This window comes from Onychostruthus taczanowskii, unplaced genomic scaffold (genome assembly GCF_017590055.1).
Source record: "Onychostruthus taczanowskii isolate IOZ18803 unplaced genomic scaffold, ASM1759005v1 scaffold41, whole genome shotgun sequence".
Taxonomy (NCBI): Eukaryota; Metazoa; Chordata; class Aves; order Passeriformes; family Passeridae; genus Onychostruthus; species Onychostruthus taczanowskii.
The window spans coordinates 2137524-2161477 of record NW_024501571.1 but is presented as its reverse complement, the minus strand read 5'-3'; the positions used below and the strand labels follow the sequence as shown (position 1 = coordinate 2161477).

Here is a 23954-nt window from a genome sequence, read left to right as displayed (position 1 = left end):
ACAGGAGGCTTTGTGCTTCCCACCCAGTACTTCAGCTCAGGACACCCTCAAGCTCGTTGAAGCTGTGATAATTTCCCAGCCTCACTGGAATTCAGTACTTTTCCCCTCTGAGGCGGCGGTGCTTTGGTCTCTGCGAGAGCAGATGGAGTGCTCCAGTGCCCCAGCCCTGCCTGCACAGCCCCAGGGCAGGCAGCACTTGAGACCTAAAATGACAGAAATGTTTTGCAAGAGAAGCTGATTTCACCAGGCTCTTGCTCAACAGCTGGGGAGCTCCCAGAGCCATGGCCTGCAGGAGGACCTTGGTGGCAGGAATTGGAGCCTCCAACAGAACAACTGCTCATATCTGCAGATGTGTTCTTCTTTCTGATCTTTTCACATACAGAGCTGGCCTATAAATCTTTTCTATCCAGCAAGAAGGAAATGGCCATGCTGTTTCTCCTAAATTCCAGTGGTATTTAGGGGAGTTTGTCTCTCAGGGCAAAAAGCCCTCTGGAATTCCTGGAGAGAGCAGGGTCAGGGGAAACCACACACCTCATTTGAACAAAAAGCTTAAAATCTGTCCTGGAAGCCACAACATTTAATGAATCTTAACTGGTTTCTTTTCATCCTAAAATGCACTTGGAGAAAGTTATATCCATGATGGTCTGGGGGACATCCAAGAGGAAAGCTATTTTCTGAGACCAAGTGATGTAAATAGAAAAAATGAAATTAATTTAAAAGTAAAAAAACCCCTCCAAACCAATAGAAATTAATTTAAATAAAAATTAAATTAAAATGTAAATACAACTATAATTATAAAATTAAAATAAATAAAAATAAATTTTAAAATAACAATAAATTAATGCCCCCAGGCTTTCTCACATGCAAACCCATCATCAGCTCCAAAGCAGCAGCAGCAGCTGGGAGATGGGATAATTTTCGCTAAGGAATGTATACAGCAAAAGTGTTTTACTGCTACCAGTCCTAGCTCCAGGGACAATCCCTCTCTTTTATCTAGTTTAGGTGGGTAATTTATGTAGGGGACCAGGAAGAGCACATGTGAGTTCATTTTTCAGCTCTAGCAGGCTCAGATGTTATAAATAAATAAATACATATGCCCCTAAAAATAAAGTAAAATAGAATAAAGAAGAATAAATGACAAAATAAAAAAAATACAATGGCTGTAAAATAAAGGTTAGGTTGGACATCAGGAAAAGGTTTTACACCCAGGGGGTGGCTGGCCACTGGAGCAGGCTCACAGCACTGAGCCTGGCAGAGCTCAAGAAGGGTTTGGACAATGCTCCCAGGCACAGGGTGAGGTTTGCGGGGTGTCCTGTGCACGGCCAGGAGTTGGACTGATGTTACTTTTGGGTCCCTTCCAACTCAGGATATTCTGCTTCTGTGATTTTATGAGAGTAAAACACAATAAAGGAAAATAAAAGAAAAAAAATAAGAATAAGAAAATAAAACCTATAATAAGAAAAATCAAATCGAATCAAACCCAAATCAAACCAGGCTCCTTCCTCCAAGCTGCCATATCATCATCCCTAATGAGATTTGCCCAAATACCGCAACTTTGTTGAGCAACAAATCGGCAGAGCCGGCGGCGGGCGGCGCGCTGGCCCCGCCCCTCCCGCGCAGGCCGGGCCGGCGGGGCCGCTCCCGCCGCTCCGCCCCGCCCGGTGCCGGTGCCGCTCCGCCCGGAGCCGGTGCCGCTCCGCCCCGCCCGGTGCCGCTCCGTTCTCCGGTGCCGGTGCCGCTCCGCCCGGTGCCGCTCCGCCCCGCCCGGCGCCGCTCCGCTCCGCCCGGTGCCGCTCCGTTCTCCGGTGCCGCCCCGTTCTCCGGTGCCGCTCCGCTCCGCCCGGTGCCGCTCCGTTCTCCGGTGCCGCTCCGTTCTCCGGTGCCGCTCCGCTCCGTTCTCCGGTGCAGCCGCGGGGCGCGGAGCGGGCGCGCAGGGCCGGGCGGGGGAGGCGCAGCATGAGCGGGCGCCCCCCCGCGGCCGCCGGCGCAGCGCCCCCGCGCCATGGAGGGATTCCCCGCCCGCGGGTACGGCACCGGCGGCGCGGACAACCGGCCGCTCTTCGGGGAGACCTCGGCCAGGGTAAGGGACGGCGCTCCGCCGCGACAGCGGCCACCCCCGGCACCCCCCTGCCTCGAAAGAACCCCCCGCCGCAGCGAACCGCGGCGGAGGAAATGCAGCCGAAAGTCCCGTGGTGCCCCCCGCTCCCGACCCTCCCGGTAAATGCCCCCCGGTTAGGAGGAACCTCCTCCCGGCCGCCCCGGAGAGCGGCTGCTCGCCACCCCCTGCCCCCGGCTCGGCACGGAGCGCCGCAGGCAGCCGAGCGGCCGGCCCGAGCGAGGAACCTGCCCGAACCCTGCAAACAAATTTAAAAATCCATATGGAATAAGAAAGAATTCTCAGTGTCCCTCCAAAACAGCATCAAAAATAAGAAAGGCTGCGCCCTAATGAAAAAATATAAAAGGAGCCCCCCAAATTCCAAAAGAAGGAAAAGCTTCAATTTGGCGTAATTATATAAAAAAACCACCCCTGAAATAAAACAAACACAACCATCTCCCAATTAGTGTCCCAAACCAAAAATAATCCATCAACCCCAACCCGGCGCCAAATTAAAAAAAAAAACCCCAAACGATATCCCCAGAACTAAACCCTTCCAGCAAGATCCCCTCCCCAAATAACTCGCAAAACATTTCCCTCCCCTTCTGCCCAAGAAAATCAACTTTCAAATAATCCTCCCCAAAGCAACATCCCCCCAAAACTCTATCGGGAACGTGGGGCTCGGGGTCCCAGGGTCGGGGGGACCCTCGGGGTGGGGCCGGAGAGGGTTTGGGCAGGGCGGGGGTCGCAGAGCCGGGTGTGCCCTGCAGACCCCAGGCCGCTGCGGCTGGAGCAGCCCGGCTGCCGCTCCCCCAGCCTGGGGGGCTTTGCCGGGATGGGGATGGGGGGCTCCCTGGGAACTGGAGGAGCTGGCTCCTCGGTGACGTGTGGCAGCAGCGGCTCCTCAGGTGTCAATCCCCGTAAGCCGCTCGGCTCTCGGCACTGCTGCGGTGCCGGGGAGGGGGCTCCTGGGATCGGGATCCCTCGGGATCCACGGTACCTGGAGCGTCACATCATCCGTCTGTGCCTCGGGGTTGTCCCCTGTTAGGAGGGGTTACCCACACTCGTGTGTGCTTGGGGGGTGCAGGCTGAAACCGCCTGAGATTATTCAGAAGTGTATCGAGTCCATCACCGCCCTCCCTGCGAGAACTTGGAACTGCTGCTACAATTACAATGTTTAATGAGAACAAAGTGATACCAACCGGATTTTCGGGGAAAAATGGAGTGATGTGGCATAGGAGGACAGGCAGGACCCCAAGAAGATGAAGCGAGGGGGGGACAGGTATCCCCACGAGCAGTGCTGCCCTGATGGGGAGCACTGGAGGCAGGGGTACCTTTGTTGGAGCAGTGCCCTGCACTTGGGTCCTGCTGGATGCTCCTTGGTCAGGGATTTTGGGAAGCTCCCAGCAACGGGCACTTCTGGGGACTGGGATGTGCCATTGGAGCAGGGAGGCAGTCCTGGCAGGTAACTCCCAAACTCTTCAGCCCAGGTCAAGCCTTCGATCCCTGATCTGTCTTTTTCCAGCTATGCCTCTGCTCGCAAAGGAGAGGAGTAAATAATAAACGTGGGATGCTAATTTCAGTTCCTGGGCTCTAACGGGGATCCAGTGTCCTGCACTTCACCCCCTGCCTGTCTCCTGTGGCTTTTTTGGAGCCTGTCCGATGGGCCGAGCAGCAGCCAATGGTCTCTCGCTGCTGTAGCCGTGTCTGACAGACAAGGATCGCTGTGCTGCCCAGGGGTCCTTTCCTCCCCGATTCACTGGGGTTGCTTAGGAACGGACGCTGGTGAGGTCCCGAGCTGGAATGTTCTGTGTCAGGAATGGAAAAGCTAAACTTTGCCTTTAAATGGGAGCAGGTCTGCCGGGAGAAGTGCATCTGCCCACGTCCCAGCTCTGCTTTTGGGTCTCTGCAAATGATGGCTGATACTGGCAAACCAGGATCCTCTGCTGGGGCTTGGGCAGTGCTCGTATCCCAAGAAGCCCTGAGCCCAAAATTAGGGATCTTCCACCCTTGCCAGCAACTGGAAATGGATGTAGAGATGGGGATTCCCTCTTCCTGCCTTCTTGCACTCTCCTGGTCTCCAAGCTGGTGACTTTGAGGGTAAAGCCACTCTCTGGGGATGGCAGAGCTGGGCAGCAGCATCCACCTCCTTGCCCTGCTGTGGTCCAGCTGCTCCTGCTCCTGCCAAGCTCGCTCTCCTGTGCGACTGCTGAGCAGAGACTGGGGCAAGGTGGTGCCAAAGACGTGGCTGCTGGGAAGAGGGACTGCAGCAACACGGCACCAGTGAATGCCAGGAGCTGTGGATTCAGCTGTGCTGTCCAGTGCTGGCAGTGAATGGGTATGAGACAAGGCAAAGGCACAGCTGTACGGTGCCAAAGAGGGGACAGAGTGTCACAGGGCAGCACTTCTCAGGAAAGAAGTTCAAATTTGGGTTCCTCCATGGCAGGAGTGTTTGAGTGGGTGGGAGTTAATTGTTATGGGTTGGAAGCAGAAAACAACAGAGAGACTGAGCAGCTCGGGATGGGAATGATGGGCTTTTGAGGACACACCAGGAAGTCCCCAAGTCTTGCAGAGGGTGGGTGTCCAGCATGGCCCTGAGCACAGCCTGCATTGCCTGCAATTCCACCAGGCTGGGTCTGGCACTGCATTCAGGCATCCCCTACGGCTGCAGTGGCTGCTGACCATCTGGACTTGCTGATGTAAGGCATAAAAATGGCCTTTCTGTCACTCCTGCAGAGATGGCACCAGGTACCCACGCTCCAGGGGACCTGCCCATTCCCTTCTCCTGGCCAAGCCTCTGTCAGCATCCCTGTGGGCTCAGCCCACATGCCGCTAACTTGGAGGATTTAAGGATGGAAGGTGCCAAGCTGGAATGGGTCAAAGAGCAAAGCTGCCACTCTGTCAAAGCCTGTGAAGGGAGTGCAGATATAGTCTCAGTCTAGCCTCAGTTTCCCTGCTGCTCCAAGTAATCTTGACCCAGATCCTAAAGAATCCTGGATTGTGCCCTCCTGCTTTGAAGGATTTGACGCTTCCTGACCTTATGTCCCTTTCCCAGGGGCAGATGGAGGGAGACCTCTGCCCTGCAGAGGCTCCCTGGGAGGAGTCTGATGCCTCCAGCTCCTGCAATACCCTCCCCAGAGCAGAAGGACAGGGCACAAACCCTCCTTGCACAAAATGCATCTTGTGCAACAGTGAAACATGGAATTCATCTCCTGTCTGGCCAACAGCTCACTGCGTCTCGGTAGCTGGCTGGCTGAATGGGGACCCCCAGGGAGGCACTGCTGGGCTGGGTCAGAAGTTGGTGCATGTGTGCCAGTACCCTGTCCTGGTCCAGGTGACCTCAGGCAGCTGCAGCCTCTCTGATTTCATGTGTCTGCTGGGTTTTTTTGCCTTTTTACTCTAGCAGCTATTGCAGAACATGGTGATGCTGGAGAAAAATCCTTCCTGAATCAGCTGTGTGGCTGCTGTGCCAGCTGGGTGACTTGTAGGACACAGGGCTCACCACAGCCAGTTTCTGCATGCCCAGGAGTGTCTGCCCGGGCAGGCTGTGCACTCTGACACAGTGTGGAGGTGAAAGGCTCCGTCATCCCCAATCCCTTTAGCCGTCTTGGCCTCTGCTTGAGTATTTTTAACCTTTTTGCTGTGCTAAGCTGCCTGGGGCTGAAGTGTCAGTGGGCACTGGGGAATACAGCCTCTCACTGCTTTGCCAAGCCTGGGATTTCAGGATCAGTGTCTCTAATCCCTGGATCCTGAAATACCTTCTTCTGCTGCAGTGCATTTTGACAATTTGAGTGCCCGTGGGTTTAAACAGGGGAAGGGGCTGCCTTGCCTGCAGGGACTGGAGGCCACCTGCTCCCCTGCTGGCATCTGTACCTGATCCTGGTGTCACTGGGAGGTCCCTCCCTCAGCAGTGTGAGATGAGAGGTCCCTGTGCAGGGGGATGCTCTCTCCCACACTGAAACACCCAAGAGAGAAATGCTCCATGATTGCTGTTAAGTCTGACCCTTTGTTTTCTCCTGCCAGTCCAGCCTGTCCTGGCACAATGGGTCTCTAGTTAATGAGCAGTGCAGTCATGGCTGTTTTTGGATGGTGACTGACTGTGTGTCCATCCCTCCGAGCTCTCTGCAGAGCTGGCTGTGACTCTGTGCTCACCAGGTGAGCTCTGCAGGTTGGTGACCCACTGCTAGTTCTGCAGCTGGCTCCCTGGCATTCCCTGCTGTCTCTGCTGTTGGAAGCCCATCTCCTCATGGCACAAAGGATCCAGTTGCTCACCTCTTGCCACTCTGCATGGAGGAGCTGAGCCTGAATGCCAGCTCTGGTCCCCCTCTGTAACATTGCCTTGGTGGGCTCAGCCAGGTCTGCAGGGCAAGGGCAGAGCAAAACTGCCATCCTCTCCTGCTGCTGGAGTGGCTTTTGGGGTAAGGACCCTTCCACGTCCTGCCTAAATTAAAGTTAGCTTTGAGTTCTTTTAATTTATTTTAGGTGAGGAGGAGGAGTCCAGCTGAGCAGTCATGATGTGCTCTCATGGAGCATTTCATGGTTGCACTTTTCAAGTTGCTTCTCTCATTTGCCTGGAGTTACTTCTCTGGGTTCCTTTTTGGGGTCAGTGGTGGGTATCTCGTAGCTGGCTCTCAGAGGCTGCTGTCACATTGCCAGCTCTGTGTGGAAATGCCAGTGAGGAGAAGGGGTTTGTGCTGGCTGGTGAGGACCTTGCACAGGGCATGTTGGTGACAATTTCCCATGGGGGGTGTCACTTCTCACTGCTGCAGCCACTGCTGTTCCCCCACAGCTTGGGGCCTCTGAGCTGCAGGAGCATCAGTGGTTTTGTTTTACAAAGAGGAGTTGGGGACTAATAGGAGAGGTTTTGGAGTCTGCTTATGGCCCTATGCCCTGGGGATGAACACAACCAGGGCACAGCATCCACCTGCTCCTGAACCACCTCAGGATGAGCTCCACAGCCTCTGGTCAGGGCTGGTGGTGTCCCACAAAAGCATGACTTGCTGCTCCCTGCCTCCTCTTTGCTTCCTTCCAGTGCCCTGCTGCTGTTACTTCTTGATGACCTGGGACTTCTCCCTCTACAAATCCAAATTCTAGAGGGAAGAACTGTGCAAGAGCAGGTGGAGGGAAGCCTGTGTGCCTGCTGGCTGGGATGTCTTGGGCAAAATGTTTTCACTGCTCAAACTCTTTTCTCACTTTCACCATACCTACTTAATGACTCTCAGAACATTTAATAGAACCCTGGAGTGTTTTCTCTCTGCACATTTTTTCTGCTGTAGCTGTTTTAGCCTTTGATTCGAGTTGTCAGCCATCTGGGGTGTCACACCTGGCTGTGTGCAGCCCAGTCTGGCTGTGGTGATACATGTTCATACTCAGAGCAGCACCAGGGAGGAGGCAGTGTGCTGGCAGGGATTGGAATATTCTCCTTTTCCTTTGTTTTTTACTCCAGAAGGTTCATCAGTACAGGGTCTTGCTGTGTGTGCTCCTCTGGGCCCGTGGTCACACAGGCCAGTGTCCCTGTTCTGATGCCACTGGGATGTGACTGCCATGCTGTCACGGAGGGATCTTTCTTCCCAGGGGCAAAAAGGTTGTGTCCTCCCAGTTGTTCTGTACTGATCAGAAGCAGCAGAAAGAAGTGTGGGGGGATACCTGTCTGTCCAAGCAGAGCCACTGTGTGGCACCTTCAGACCTGCTGGTGTCAGGCTGGAGCATTTGGGGTGTGGGCAATGCTTCACCTCCTTGCCAGCAGCCCACAAATTCCCACCTAGGACTCCATCAATCTATTAATTCTCAGGCAGTGAGGCTAAAAAAAGCTTTTTCTGACAACCTCCATCTGTGCACTCCCACTTTAAAAAAAAAAAAAAGATTTAAATACAATTTGCACAACTGTAATTGATTTAGATGCAGCAGAGAAGCCATTTGCAAATAAGCAAACTGCTGCACGAGGCCTTGACCAGTAGAACCTCCCTTGGGTCTGTGGAGGGAGGGGAAACCTTCCTGTGTGGCAGAGCTGACCAGGGAGCCTTGATGGTGTGCTAGCAATAATGTGGATCCTGGCTGATGCTCAGTGTTGTTGGTTAATGCTCTGTTTTATGTGATTTGGGGGGGTTTTTGTTGTTGGTTTTTAGATACACATAACACTCTTCTCTTTTCTTCAGGACAGAATCATCAATCTAGTTGTTGGTGGCTTGACAACCTTGCTGCTTGTAGTAAGTATCTCCTATCCCACCCCATGTTGCATCAAGTGACAGGGAGAAAACCAGAATTCCTCCCCAAAAACGGGTGGTGAAGCTTCCAATGACCAAAGAGGCTCTGATTTAGGACAGGCAGTCATTTTGGGACATACTTGTCTTTAGAAACTCTTTGACAACAGGAGAAGGGGAATACCTTTCTTTAAGTTCTCTGGCAGATTGTCCATCCTGGCTGAACGTGAGGCTGGGTGAGACAACAAAAACACTTATGTGCCAAGAGAGCATGTTTGCTTCTATTTCCTTCTATTTATGATTTAGTGACCTCTATTTATGGCTTATAGAAGTCTTTCCAAAGTTTGTCCCTTTGTGCTGAGCTGTGCTTTCCCTGAGCTTTAAAGACAAACCTGACACTGTCAGGACTGGAGACCATGAGTGTGGCTCACGGGGGATTGCTGGAGAGCTGAGTGCAGGGAGGCTGTGGGGACAGGAGAGGAGCCAGCTGGTGGAACACTTGGCTGAAGGGATGCTCCTACATGGGCCTGATGGCTCCAAGGCTACTTGGAGGGTGGTTTCTGGCAATAAGCCAGCATGGCAAAGCTTTTGGCAAAGTTTTTTTCCCACTCCTCTCAGTGTGCAGCTGTATCAAAGTAGTTTTCCTCCAAACTTGCACATTTTCCTTCACGTCCTCAGGGATGGGAGTCAGAGACCAGGGAGGGCTGTGCAGATCAGGATGTGAGCACTGTGCTGCTCCAGCCCTTGGGCTGAGCCTCTTCTCACTGCAGCTCTGGCCAGAGTGAAATCCTCATCTCTGTTTTCCTCCATACAGGTCACTCTAATCAGTGCTTTTGTCTTCCCGCAACTACCTCCAAAACCTGTGAATGTATTTTTTGCTTTCTGCATCTCCTTGTGTTGCATTTCTGCTGGCATTCTTGTAAGTACCGCCACGTTTGCCGTGCTTTGGAGTCCATGGCTCTGAATAAAATCTGCTTTATGTGGAGCTGCCTTCTTTTTTACTCTCCTAGAAATGCTTTCCTGCCTCCATAATACACAAGCTGACAATGAGGGAGTGGCAGTGAGTTTTGTATTCACTGCAGAGTAAGAGTGTGAACTGAGCCAGCTCCTGCAGCCCAGCTGTGGTGCAAGACTTGTCACTTCTGTGGCACTGCCACCCACAGCTGCCAGTGGGGACACAGAGCAGGAAAAAAGGGAGCAGAGCACTGAAATGGGAATGCAAAGATGGATTGTGCTGCAAAAGACACCTGAAGGGGGATCAGCCATGCATTGCATTAGTCAGTGACCTTTTACAGGGGATGGGTTACAGGGGTAAGAAGCTACAGCAAATGGACGATGTTCCTCTACTCAACAACTGCAGAATTCCAAGAGAGCTGGTCCCAAGCACTGGCAGGTCTGAGTTCACAGAATGGTTTGGGGTGGAAGGAGCTGTCAAAGACCATCTAGGCCAACTCCCACGGGCAGGCACATTGGTGGCTCCTTCTTCTGCTGTAGCTTTTCATACTTGGAGCATTCTCCTTCCTCCAGTTGTGGCCTGGAACAGCCCTGAAGCCCTCACTCCTGAGTATGCTGGGAAGTTGCTCTGCACCCCCTGGTCAGTCCCAGGTTTTGATCCTACAGCTGGTGGCCACGACTCTGCCCAGAACAGACTGTGTTAGTGCAAAGCCTCAGTGTTTGTCCTCATCCACCAGGGTGTAGCCAGCTTTGAGAGTTAAAACACCCCCAGCTAAGCCACCCACTCTCCCTCCCTCTCAGCAAAGCTGAGACAGACATGTCCTCAGGGCAGTTTCACACTCACACACTCAGTCCCTCTGGCCAGAGGAAGTCGGATTGCTTTACAGGAAGAAGAAAACACCCAAAACTAAACCTGCAAGTTGCCAATTCATTTACCAAAGAACGTTTCCTCAGAATATCTAGCTTTTTGAAATAACACCAACTCCTTTTCTCTTCTAGATCTACTGGTATCGACAAGGAGACCTGGAACCCAAATTTAGAAATCTAATTTACTACATATTGTTTTCTATTGTCATGTTATGTATATGTGCCAACCTGTACTTCCATGAAGTGGGAAAATGAAGGACATTGGGAATACCCAGCAATGATGCTGCTGTGTCAGACTGCTTCCAGCTCAGCTCTCAGCTCTACTCGAGACATTTAAGTGAGAACCACCAGCCTGAGAGGAAAGAAGTGGGTTGTGCAAGGATAAATCAGTACATGATTTTCATGTAAATGTATATGTACTGTCCCTCTTGTTGGGGAGAATTATTGCCATAAGACGTGACATTCTGCTTTTTTTTGAAGAGCTACTGTTGCGCTTAATGAACATTCCAGTTGTACTGATGTTTCAGAATGGCACAAGCTTTTTCATTTTGGAAAAAACTGCACTTTTTTTATTACTGTACAAATAAACTGCAGCACTGAAAGGATCTGTGGCAGTATAAATAAATGGCATCTTACAGTCAAGTAAGACAAATACTCTTTATTTTGTTGAAACTGAATATACAATTATTTCTGTTCCCTAGGCAACCATTTAAAACTACAACTTATTTTTCACATTAACAAAACCACAGACTGAAAAAGACCAACTCTTGATTATGAAGAGCTAATTACAGAAATAAATAAAATAATTTATACAAGTCTTTAGTTTCTATAGCTTTTTCTCTTGATTTCTAGCTAATAGGCTGCTGTTCAGCCTAGTGTCTGTTTCAAACAATGTAGGAATTAATTGGCCTTCTTTGCCCTGAGGCCCTATGTCCAGACTCTCACAGAGCTATTCTTCCAAGACTTTGCCACCCTCACACCACTCCCCATTTACTAACTTGCTGCAGAAATCAAGTCTGGAGAGGTGGCTGGTAGTGTCAGGTAAACAGCAACAAACATTCCAACCTACTCACAACAATGTCCAAAAAATTCCAAGCTTGTTGGGGGAGGCCGGTGGGTCCCAGTAGCTTCCCTTTCTCATAGCCCTTCCCTTTTTATTTAGCTTGCTGTAGTGATGAGAGAAAAAAAAACGAAAAAAACCAAGGAAAGATTTTCCACAAGTGATCTTTCTGAGCTCTGTCCATTGCCAGCAATGGACTCCTCAGGAACAAGCAGACCAGGAAAGTCCCATAAGCTTCTGCCTTCTTCCTATGCCACAGACATATGAACGAGTCAGGTGAGATGGGAACACACCCCACTGCTTCACGATGCTGCCCATGCTCCCTGAAGTCTCTGATGGAACTTACTCCTTCCTGAAATGTAACAGTCTCTTACTCCATGTATTACAAGAGTCAGTAAGTGCAAAAATCCTCACCCATTCTTCATGAAACCTGTGCAAACTACTACTTGCTGCGGCACTAAGAGGCTGCAGTCCACAATCCTTGACTTCTGTCCAGTTTTCCACGTGTGCAGTTCAGCACATCAGTAACAAGTCAGATCAGAACTGACTGGATGGATCTGAGCACTGAGAGCACTGCAACAGAGGCTCTTCAGCACACTGGAACACCCCAGTGAGACGTGGCACCTCAGGCCTCGGCTGGCAGCTCAGTCCTCCCTCCTGGATGAGGGAAACAGCCTGAGCAGAGAAAGTGCACCATAGTCATTTCACACTGGAAGCTTCTGTTCAAAGAGACAGACTGTGACTGCTTTCTTTGGAAACGTGGCACAGGGCTTCTTCACAATGCAAACATGGTCATAGGAAATGGACACCACTGGTGCTTCTCAGTGACAGCTCACTAAATCCTCAACATCCTTTGAATCTTCTGAGTCAGGACTGCCCAACGATGAGCCAATAATGTGTGACCCATCTCCATGATGCTGTAGGATAGGATCTGGCAAGGGACAAAAAGCATTAAAACTATTGCTGTGCCATTATAACAAGATATAAAACACAAACTTAGGAGACAGGAAATGTAGCCTGGAATTCTAACCAATTACAGGCAGTGTTGCTCTAACTAGGCAGTTTGCAATTCCTAGATTCACAGGAACACAGAATAGTTGGGGTTGGAAGGGACCTCTGGAGCTCCTCTAGTCCAACCCCCTGCTAAAGCTGGTTCAGCTAGAGCACGTTGCACAGGACCACATCCAGGTGGGGTTTGAGTATCTTTAGAGAAGGTAAGTGATGGCCAGTATGGATGGATATGGATGCAATGGTGTGACTGGCATTTGCATCCATCAGGTACTGCACTATCAGTGCTGACCCTCTGATGGCTTTACAGGGAGATCCTTCCTCTGGGGAGGAGTATTTGTAAGGTTATTTGCAGTTTTATAGCACTGATATGTAAAATTATTTAAGGGAAAGCAAGGATCTGTGAAGTGCTGTCTGCAGAGACTCAGAAGCTCTACACACTGCTTTAATGGCAGGGACTGTCATACCTGTGAGAGTTGTCAAGGGCAATACTGATTCACTGTCGATATCATCCGTTGCCTGGATAAAACCATGGGAAGAAGGAACAATAAGCACAGTCTCATCATCTATTGTAGGCTGATCAACTTGTTCTTCTATTGTTGGGGAACCCAGATCCTGCACAACACAGAACAGGCCATGAGGGTGTATTCATGGTAGCATAAACACAAACCTGCATTGCCCAGCCATACTCCACTCTGGATGAATTTTATTTCATTAAACTGAAATGTCACCACCTGAGATAGTTTATTTCAGCATTTACAGGGCATGTTACCTTAGTCAGGCACCCAGGAACATGATGAGAATAATTTTACACTGTTAAGCAATGTGAAGACAAAGGGAGATACTGCAAGGTGGTGTTCCCTTGCAAGTCAAATATTAAGTCTATGAAGAGGAATAATTAGGCTTTTCCACTACTTTCTGTCTAGATGTTCTGAGACTGAAGCATTACCTTTATAGCACTTACCTGCTCCACAAACCCAACAGCTTTACCTTAAATTTCATAACACCTGTTGTCAAGTTTTAACTGACACTGAACACAGAGCTCAAAAGACCCACTTTATTTGCTGTGCCTTGCTTGGTCTGTCACTGGCTGGAATTTGGCTCCAGACTTTTTTTGCTGAACCTGATGGTACCACAAGACTGGCAAGACAGTGATTCCTTCTAGGTACAAGTTGTCAATACCCTCATTCTCTTCCAGTCCTGCCATTGCTGCTGCTCCTGCCTCTTCCTGGCTCCTGTGGTACTGGAATGGCAGCAACACATCTGGCTGACTCAGTGTCACAGCACACTCCTGGTTCCACAAATGCAGTGAAAAGTCATCCCACACATCACTGCCAGAACCAGCAGAGATATTTGGATTCCACTTTTTGTGTGTTAACATGTGCAAGGTTTGTTCAAACTTTAGGAATCCCTGATGTAGAATGCTAGCAGCTGCTGCTGACACAATGTAAGGTACCTGGATTTATCATGTTTTCAGAGGTTACAGCCCTCTGTGTTTAAGAAAATCCTGATGTTCCTCCACCTTGTTTTTTGTAGGAAAACTTGTTTCCCTACATAACTCCACAGTGTTTTTGCGAGGCAGCTGTCTGAAAACCCGTTCCTTGATGCTGCTGGAGAGGAGCTGACAACCTGTGCTGCAGCTCAGTGACCTGCACTAGGTCCCAGCCACAAGGGCATGGTGTGCCTGACCTGCAGGAGCAGCTCTCAGCAGAGCACACAGCTCTGCCCACCAGCAGCACTGGCCTGGAATTGGGAAGAGGAGGCGTGAAAAACTAAAGAAGCCATTGTGGCAAATGGGCACCTTTCCCAGCCAGAAATAATAAAACCCTGCAGCATGACTGCCTGCCTCCCACTACCCACCCACAGTGACAACACAACCCTGGCAAGCTCATAAAAATAACACTGACTTAAAGAAAACAAAATTCAGGCATGTTTTTCTGGAGTAACTTTTCACTGAGAATTACTCACAGACAGTTCACTATTTCCTAGAATTTAAGTACACATGTCAAACTTGAATCTGACTTGAAGGGTAAGGCAAATTAGAATTACAAATTCAGTTTGTTTTTCTGTATAGAAAAAAAAAGTTTAGTTTTACATTCTGCTAGTCATGAGCTATTTGTATAAAGTTAAACTAGGAACTAAATTTTTAATATCAAAAGTTTATTAATTCTACCTTGAGAAGCTGAATTTCTAAAATGAGAATAGAAAGCTGATGGCCTGCCTCAAATGTTGAAAATCTTATCACAATTATGTCAACCATGACACAGAAAGAGGAAAATGGAAGAATATAATCCCCATCTTCTGATGTATTCAGGATTCAGATGCTTCCATAGTAGCAAACTTGGGATATACAAAGATTCTCCCTTTTGTAAGAGCATAACAGATATGCACTCTCTATTAGAAGCTTCTTCAAAGACAAGGCCAAAGCATATTAATGATGGATTTTCAAGGCTGACAAAGCAGAAGAGCAGCTACTGTAGAGAACAGTGTTCTAAAAAACAGGAAGGGGTGTTTCATTCTCATTCATCTTTTCTCAACTTCCAACCTAATCAAACTTGTAAAAGAAGAGGAATTTTGTACCGAATAAAGAGTGTTATCTTCTTTTTAGCACCTCTGTTTTCTGTGACTTAGTAATTTTCATAATTCCATCAAATGAAAGAAACACTCCAAATAGCTGTAATCATTTGGATAAACTCATTTCTGCATCTCAGGTGTTGGAGATGAATGAATCTGAGGTCGGAGAGAGAAGTAGCTTAATGTTTCAAACTCCCATTTAACATATACCTGACTGGAGCAGGATGTTTAGCAGAAGTCCTCAAAACTGAAAACTGAGGTATAGCTTGAATTATGTTATTAGACTCATAAAGCAAAACTCAAATACTCTAGCTCTCCTTCCTTGCTCAACCTATCTATTGGTGCAGGTGTGTTGGACAATTAACAGCTCAGTTTAAAGCAACAGCATCAAGCAGGAATCACCTGAAGGCAACTGTTCAGTGCCACCAATGTTTCAGCTTTCCACTGTCACTATGCAGAAGAGCCCTGAGCAGTGAAGAAACTCCACAGCTAGTGAGGTGCTCAGTGCTTCAGATTAATATAAGCTGCAGTACCAAATTAAAAGCTGTTACTTTCATACTTGTAACACACTAACAAAGCTCAAGGATAGAGGATCTCAGCAAATACTTGTAGAACTGTGATACAGAATCACAGAATTGTTTGGATGGGAAGGGACCTTGAAGACCACTCCAGGCCCCATCCAATCTGGCCTTGAACACTTCCAGAGATGAGGCAGCCCACAGCTTCTCTGGGCAACCTGTTCCAGTGCCTCACCACTCTCACAGGAAAGAACTTTCTCCTAATTCCTCATCTAAACCTACATTCTTTCAGTTTGAAGCCATTCCCCCTTGTCCTGTCACTACATGCTCCTATGAATAGTCTCTCTCCATCTTTCTCCCTTCAGCTACCAATACAGATGAAATCACTGAGATATTTCACACCAATAGCTTAACATCAAGGCCACAGAGTCAATGAAATAATTCTCCGTGCAGAAATGGGGAAAACATCAAGTATTACGCCCTCCCTTACCTCAGTAACGTAAGTGCTGGGTAAATCAGAGTGAGAATCCTCATTCTGTTTCAGGCTAGCATCAGCAATCTCCTCCTCTGTTCTTACCATAACTCCATCCATCAGTTCTCTACTATTCCTGCTGCTAAATTTGGAAGCATCATCTTCGTTGTAGGCTGACTGCTCTTCGTCACTCAGCTTGGACTGATGGATATCATGTGGGAAAGTATTTGTTCCTAGTGTGTCTGGAGGATCTGTCAGGTCAGCTGACTGAATGTCTGCATCCACAGTCAGTTCTGTCTGGGTGACAGAGGAGGAGATGTCTTCGGCAGCAACGGTGCGGATTATGACACTCGGCGTGTGGCACTGCACTGTGACGTTGTCACTTGTGTTTAACAAATGCTCTGGCTGTCAGCAGCATTTGCAAAAAGAGAGACAAACAAAACCCCAAACAAGGTCAGAGACTTTCCTGTTACTATCTACAAATCTTTCAAGCAAATACAAGCAAAAGATTCCAATAGCTAAGTGTAGTTTAGAGTTTCATATATACAGTATGTCAACCCAGATCACTTGTTGACCTCTCCTGTTCCTAAAGAATAACTTTGTAGACTGAATGTGGTGTCAAAATGTGTTCTTTAAGTCACAAATAAAGTAAATACATAATAATATGACAGAGACAACCATTCAGGTGAGGATCACTGCAGATTCAAGAGGTTTTGAAAGTGTTTTTGACACTGAATTTTTCATCATTTTTGTGATTCAATCTCCAGTTTGCTTTCCCTTCCCTCCCTCTAGCAAAAAACAATACCTGTCACTACTATCAAAGTGTTGTGGACCAATATCTATTTGTAAGAGTAACTGAAAGCATCACAAAACAACAAGGCTTGGTTATGCTGGGGACCAAGCCACTAAATGGAGACATTCTGTTCAGAGCTTAGTAACTAAGCTAAGTTCTGACGCAATCTGAGATTGCTTTTTAAAACCAATACATAAACCCCAAAATTCTCAGACTTCAGGATTTTAAGCAAAGTAACATTGTTATGACTTAAGAACTGCTTTGCAAGTTTAACATGCATGTGCAGGGCCCTGCATTACAATGTCCCCCTTCCCCCAGTGCCCAAACCCAGGGCTGTCCCTGCCCAGAGCTCTCACAGATAAGGCGTGAACGATGATCTGCTCCGGGGAGGCCGGAGCTGCCGCGGCTGTCAGGGTCATGGTGGGACTCGTCAGCGTTAAAGGGAGGCCTTGGCTCGAGCTTGTCTGCAGTAAGTAGGTACCCGGTGTCCCAGTGGGCTGGAGGTGGAAAGACTACAAAGGCAACAGAGGTTTAATACCCAAAGGCAGTGCTCAGGACATACTGGTGCATTTTGGTTTACATGAACCAGCCTAACTGTAACTCCCCTGGAAAATCACCACAGCAATCCAATCCCTTCTGCACTGACTGCTGCACTGCACTCAAAAGGCAGAAAATAACTCACCTGTAGCCCTAGCCTACCAAGGCAAGTATTAAGGGCAGGAGCCCAGCATGTCTGTGATATGCTGTACAACAGCAGGTAAAAAAGGAACAAATTCAACTTACTTTTGCATTGAGATGGAAGAGAAACCGTGCTATAAATTACAGGATAATGGAACTGAGACAATCTTTACTTGCTGGGAGCTTTCTCTGGCTCCTTTATGTCAGATTTCAACCAGGAAAAAAATCCAAGCAGAAAGGAAAACTTTGTAGCATTAAAGGAAATTTACAGCATTTAACTATAATTCACAGTTTATTAGGCAGCCCTAATGGATTACACTTTTAGAAATAAGTTTTAGAACTCTTCTTCTTTTCACTTGAAAACCTTCCCTTTTTTTTTATTTTGTTTGTTTTTATTTTTGGAAATGCACACTTCTATATTCTAAGAAGTAGCTGGGTTAAAAAAGAAAAAAAAACACTGTAACAAACACCAGTCACTTACTGGAAGAATCTCAAAGGTCTGTAGTGTTCCACTGTTCAGTGTTATTGTCTCGGAGTCAACAGCAGCGGCAGGGGAATCGGTTGAGGCTGCAAAAGGAAGGAAAAAAAAAAGAAAAGGCAAGTATGTAAACCAGAATGTTCAGCCCTGTAGAGAGCATAACATACTATAATTAATACATGGCAGGGTACTGTTAATTCCCCTAAGAGGAAAAAGAAAACTGGCTGCAGTCCTAATGACAAGGTTCTCTAATTGGTACCCAAGATACAAATCTATTTAAAGAGAGCATTCTACAATCCAAAAGAGCAAAAGAAAGTAAGTATGGGTTTAGCACACAGAGATAAAAGCAGAAAATAAAGTTTCTGACATGACTTAATTACTTTTTGTAATGAGATTTGCAAGAGGTTCTAATGTAAGGATACCCTCTGGTGTAAAAATATCCTTTGGATCATGTACTGCTTGTTTTAAACCAGTGTCAGGCTTAATATTGTGTTTCCCATAGACCTCTTTTTCTTTTTTTTTTGTATTTTTAATCTTTTCTGCCCTCCACAGTATGTCCACCCTTGATGAAAGTTCAGATGCTTCCCAGATATTTGCCTGTCCTGTGTGTTATGACTGCAGCATAAAAGCCATAAGTATTCTTACTACAACTATGTAATTATTTATGCAATTAGAACCACTAATTCTAAAAGTAGTGAAGAGAAGCACTGGAAACAGCTGGTGCACCAAGTATTTTAAGATCACCAGGTCCAAACAATTTGTACTCAAAACTTTATAACCATAACTACAATTTCTACTTACTCTTAAAAAAAAATATCACAAGTTCCAGGAAGCTGAAACCAAATTAATACTCTGCCTGGGGTTTTCCAGCAATTTCCTAAATACCAAAAGGGGAAAAGTCCTACAAGATGATAACAGTGACCCAAGCACTGGAAACTTTGCCATCTCAGACTTCGTGACTGCAAAATACAGTAATTTTGGTCTCTTAAGAAGATAAAAGCTCAATTTTGAAGCTATTATTGTTGCAGTGGCATGTTCAAGGTTTCCTGCTGCAGATTTCCTGGTACTCAGTAGCAGAGAGCTGTAAAGTGTGGCCTGTCAGTCACCTAGCCAGTATATTCATCAAACGTCAGGAATTACCCCTTTGAAACCTTGAGCCTTCCACCAAATGCAGCTGAAAGTGGCTAAGAGGTTCAGCTCCCATGGGACTGTGAAACACACACTACAAAATTCACTGTGATTACACAACCAGAAATTCTTCAGAAAAACAGACTAAAAATGGGTGAAAAGGCTTGTTAGGCAGACATGGGCAAGTGAAGTCACAAAACAACCATTACAGGATTTAATTCAGAAATAACTAAAGGTTCCAGGATCCCAGCACATCTTGCCTGCTCATCAAAACCCATCAGCTTCGATCAAGCTTCACTGAAATCTGAGCCTACTGACATATTAAGACAGATAAGAAGTTCTTGGCTTGGTATCATCTGTCATTCTAATTAGAAAATAAACCACATAAAATGAAGCTAGCACTTAATACATAGATTAAGAAAGATTGATCTAATAAATTTATAAACAGAAAATTGTTTGCTAAATGCCTATTCAGGCATAGTCTGAAGAACCAGTTTGTAGACTGATCAGCTTAGCTCAGAGCAGGGTGTCAATAATGCCAGGGCTATGGGTCCATTTCCTGTATGGGTCATTCATTTAAGAGCTGGGACTCGATGATCCACGTGGATCCTTTCCAACTCAGAATCTTCTGTAACTAATTTGGTAATCAGCAAGACCAAAGCACTAAATTTTCCTAATAAAATTTACAAATCGCAAATGGTACAAAATAATATACAGTGCAGATGACAGACTGCATGTGACTGGAGTTACTTAATAAGATTAGTTACAAAATCAAGCAGTAAGAACTACACTCAAAGCAGATCCGGTAATCAATGTTAGATAATGAGCAAAGTTCATCCTTAAGAAGCATGGGAAGCATCAACTTAAAAAAATACAGTGGTTTAGGAGAACACTGGCTGAATGTTGGTGTGACTTAGTAGCTACATTTTGCAGAGTGTTTGTGACTAGAAACAATTGCATAATAAAGGATTTGGAAAACACACTTATACCTTCCCTTCAGTGCCCTGCATCAGAACTTAGGCACAGCAGTCTATGTAACTTACAAAAGGAAAACTCGTACATGACACTGATTGCATGGCACAAGGGTGACCAGAAACAACTTAAGGAATAAACATACACACTGTATCTTCATTAAGAGGTTTGTGCACTGAAGGCTGTTCATTAAGAGGTTTGTGCACTGAAGGCTGTCCAAAGAACAGGTTATGTGGCATGTGTTCACACAGACAGACACCTACAACACCTGTGTCCAGGTGCTCCAATTGTAGCTTCTTGGAACGACAGTCACAGCAGTATCTACATCTGCCTAACAAAGTTAGAAACAGGTAAACAGAACACAGAAATGTTTCTGCTGAAGTTATGGCAGGACCAAGGGAGAATGAATACAACTCTCTAAGACATGCTCACTCCTCCTTCACCACCTTAGCAAAAGCAAGTTCCAGGCTTTGTGTGAGTGGTGTGTTGCAGTACTTACAGACGTGGGTGATCTGCACTGGGATCTGCAGAGCTGCCATGGGGCTCGGGGCACTGCCCGTGCTCTCCTCCAAGCGAGCCACCCGGATCTGCACGTGCTGCACCCCCGAGCTGGAGTTAGTGTTTGCCAAGCCACTGCCACATTTGTTCTCTGGAAGCTGGTGCCCTGGATTGTTTTTTTGGTTCTCGTGGAGCTGTTTAAGACCCTTTATCAGCACTGAGAGAAAAAACACTCATGCTAAAGCAGGTTGAACAAGCACATTTGAAATGCTGCAACTGGTGATTTACCCAAGATGAAAAGAGCAAACAAAATCCTACAGAATCTGGAACTTAAGCAATCTCCAGAGATACAGAAACTAGAAATTTAGCACATACACAGACCATTTACAGCCAACTACAGCAGTGAACTAGATTTCCTCATGGAACCCAGGCACTTCACAATGCTTGGGGGAAAAAACAACAAATAGCCTATAAAATTTTGGAACCCTGTAAAATGATGCATGATATATCCCCAAGCTACAATCAAGTGCAAGTATCACTAGCTGGGTAATGCTGCTACCAGAAGTAAATCCTCCAATCTTCTACAACACAGAAGCAGATTTGTTCAAGAGCTTGACAGAAGTGTCACTGAAAATGGGGAGAAAGAGAAAATGAATCCCACAGTGGTTATATCACAATTCTTCACCTGTGCAAGAGGAGGCCCACTTCTCCAACAGAACCACCCACCCTTCTTCTCTATAATTGCTTTGGGAGCAGCTGATTTAACAGCAGGTCACAAAACCTGAGGCCTCAGCTTTTCTAGACTTCATTACAACAAACTGCCTAAACATCTCCTCTTTGTCAGGGGAAAGAGAGCAGAGCTTGTTGATTCAGTGCTGCATTTATCTTATGAATTATTTGCTGCAACAACTGCCTATTAATGTGTGGTAACAGGGGCTCAGCTCCCAGCTGCAGCCTTGAGGCAGAAGTAATATATAACCACATTGTCAACCACAGCACAAGTGTGCATTAAATTACATGTTTCATTAATTATGACATGACTAATCTCTCTGATTTTTTTCCTCTCCCCAAGTAAGACAAAGGGAGGTCTGAAGGTCGCAGACACCCCTTTGGCTTAGGCACTAGTTTCTCCAGGCCAGAATGGGAAAATGGTATGAAATATGTTTGGGGAAGCTTTATACTACTGACTCCTCCCCTCCTCCTCACTGCAGCTAGTAGTAGATCTACTTCCTGTCTACAGCTAAGGCTCAGCACCTGACAGATTACATTTTAACATCGTAAAGGCTAACCTGAGGCAGATACATATCCTCTTCCACCTGAAGAGGTCACTGCCCTCCATACCAAAGATCAGCACCATCTGAGATCTGCCAGCTGAGCTGCTTATATATATATACTCTCACTTTAGCCAAAGTGAGAAGGGATGGCAAAGTCTGTCTAGTTGTAGACGTCAGCTTGGCCTGTTTGACTGAAACACTTAAGGATTGTTTGTAGGAGCAATTCAGCCAGCAGATCCAAGGGGCCAGTAACTGCCAGCAAAGGAGCAATGTGCTCTTTGGCCAGCAATACTGTGAGCAGACAACAAAATGCAGCCTTATTCCTCTGACATATGTGAAAGAAACCTTCAGAAGAGAAGTGCAAGTAGTACATTACCAGGGAATGAAACATCTTTGTGGTTTGCAATCTGTCTTTTAATGGTCCACCATTTACTCCGAAGCCACTGCGGGGAGCGGACACTACTCCATCCCTCAGCCAGTAAGTCCCAGTTGATGTCATTTTCATCAGAAACTTCCAGTTCCGCTATCCTGGCAGGATACAGAGAACATGGACCTGTTAGAAACTGCCCTCCAGACCGGCAGCGGTGTCGCACACGTCTGGCCGTGTCACACGTAACAGCGCAGAACGACATGCTAGTGACCAGCCCACCAGAGCTCAGGAATCGACACAGGCTTCCAAGGCTCCACGCTGCCAGAGGTCAAGCAGAATCATAAACAACAGAAGATGGACTAGACCTGTTAGATGATCCAGTCCATCTCCTTGCCATGCAGGATTATTCTCCTTGTTTACTTATACATTAGGTCTTAGATCAGATTATCGTGAAGCATTCCAAGTGGTGGTACTTGCATCTTTTCTTTTTGAAAAAATATTCCCCAAACACATCTCCAAGGCAGGAAATACTTCCTGAGATTCACTCTGAACATTCACTTAATTAATTTCATGTTATGATATTTACTTGTTTTCTTCTAAGTAACAACCATCCGTCCTTAACACAGATTTTTGCCTTCTCTCAGATGCTTCTTAGCCAAAGTAGATGAAGTTAACTACAGCATTAAAGACTTCCTCATAAATCAATCCCAACAGGCTCTCCAGATAAGGGACAGTCTTCTCTACCAGAATCTGTTTGAAATCACTAAAAATCTCTGAATTGCCCTTATCTGTACATAGAACATATGAAAGAGAGGTGAATAGTGAGGGGAAAATATTTTTGTGGAAGTTAAGAAAAGTCCTCTTCACAAATAAAGCAAGAGCACTCTTGCTAGCTAAAGAAAGAAAGAAGTAAAAATGAAAAAAAAAACAAAAACAAACCAAACCTACCAAAACCAACCCTGTAGAATAAGTAAAGGATATCTGGACAGACCAAACCAGAAATACTAAGAAATATACCCAGCACATTCTGAAATGTGGAATCAGGCTCCTCATTTTGAGTTTATGTCAAACAGCTTCAGTAAATTTGTTAATACTACTTTGTAAGTAATCCTTAGATTCCCTGAATGTCTTGGCTTTTTATTTCCACCCAACCCATAAAAATCCACTGGCTAAAAAGCTTGAGTTAAAGGCATTCAAAATGGGAGGAGGACTGGAGAGCAAAAGATTTCCAAAGTCACTACCAGGCTGCCAGTTCAAATGTAGTCAGAGATGCTGATATCCAATCAGTGTTTGTTGGCCTACATGAAATTAATTTGCAGTCTCAGTTTAGCTCTTTGTAGACAAGATGTCCACATCACAGAAACCACCACCACACTTGACCCTTGTTGGTCATCTCAGCAGAGAGGCCAAGGACTGAATGGGCAGGGAGACTGAGCTACCCTCCAGTTAAGGGTTAAAGCGCATCGGTGGGGCAACGTGTGGGAAGCTTGCACGGTTTGCTGCCTGTGCTGTACCTTTTCTGTGGAATAAAGAAGACTTCAGTCTCCAGGGTTTTCAATCTGACACCTTTCACGAACACTAACATTCACTAAAAAAACAAAAAACAAAAAATATGTTCAATAATAAATCTCTGGGAACTGTAAACACAGCAGTGATTTTTGGAAGGTTCTAGAATTTTCAGTGTCTAGGAAACCAGCAAAATGGACCCCAATGGAATCCTGCTAGCAACATATATTACAAACCTTTAAAAGTACTAAAATAACAAACCTCAAGATGAGATTTATTTCATCCTCCTTGGTCCACTCGGTGCCTCCACTTTGTTTCCAGTTGAGATAGTTGAGCCATTTAGAGCGGCACTGCTTCTCCGAGCGCGTCCCGACCCGCTCTGCCACCGCAGCCCACGACACACCTTGTGTGACAATGTCACCTGGCTCTGTGCTTGTCAGCTCGTGCACTACTTCTGCCAGTCTTTTCTCTTCTTTCTCTGTCCACTTTCCTGAAAGAGACAGAAGCCC

General features: G+C 46.7%; 2 protein-coding genes across 3 annotated transcripts in view; one reads left to right on the top strand and one right to left on the bottom strand.

Annotated features, from left to right (window-relative positions):
* Positions 1-1918: 1918 nt before the first annotated feature.
* Positions 1919-10376, top strand: TMEM243 (transmembrane protein 243). The gene is made up of 4 exons (XM_041413382.1): positions 1919-2080; positions 8251-8301; positions 9110-9214; positions 10249-10376. Exons 1-4 carry the CDS (start codon positions 2003-2005, stop codon positions 10369-10371), a joined length of 357 nt encoding a protein of 118 aa, XP_041269316.1. The 5' UTR covers positions 1919-2002; the 3' UTR covers positions 10372-10376.
* Positions 10377-10380: 4 nt separating this feature from the next.
* Positions 10381-23954, bottom strand: part of DMTF1 (cyclin D binding myb like transcription factor 1) — a 29826-nt gene continuing 16252 nt past the window's right edge. Inside the window, exons 10-17 of one of the 2 annotated variants that reach the window (XM_041413380.1) lie at positions 23707-23935; positions 21946-22097; positions 20297-20512; positions 17701-17786; positions 16898-17053; positions 15767-16153; positions 12652-12799; positions 10381-12107 (exon numbers count right to left, since the gene is read on the bottom strand). In XM_041413380.1, the coding sequence (XP_041269314.1) occupies positions 11998-12107; positions 12652-12799; positions 15767-16153; positions 16898-17053; positions 17701-17786; positions 20297-20512; positions 21946-22097; positions 23707-23935 (1484 nt within the window). In that variant the 3' untranslated portion in view covers positions 10381-11997. The remainder of the gene's footprint in view (positions 12108-12651; positions 12800-15766; positions 16154-16897; positions 17054-17700; positions 17787-20296; positions 20513-21945; positions 22098-23706; positions 23936-23954) is intronic. The other variant, XM_041413381.1, reaches the window with a different exon arrangement.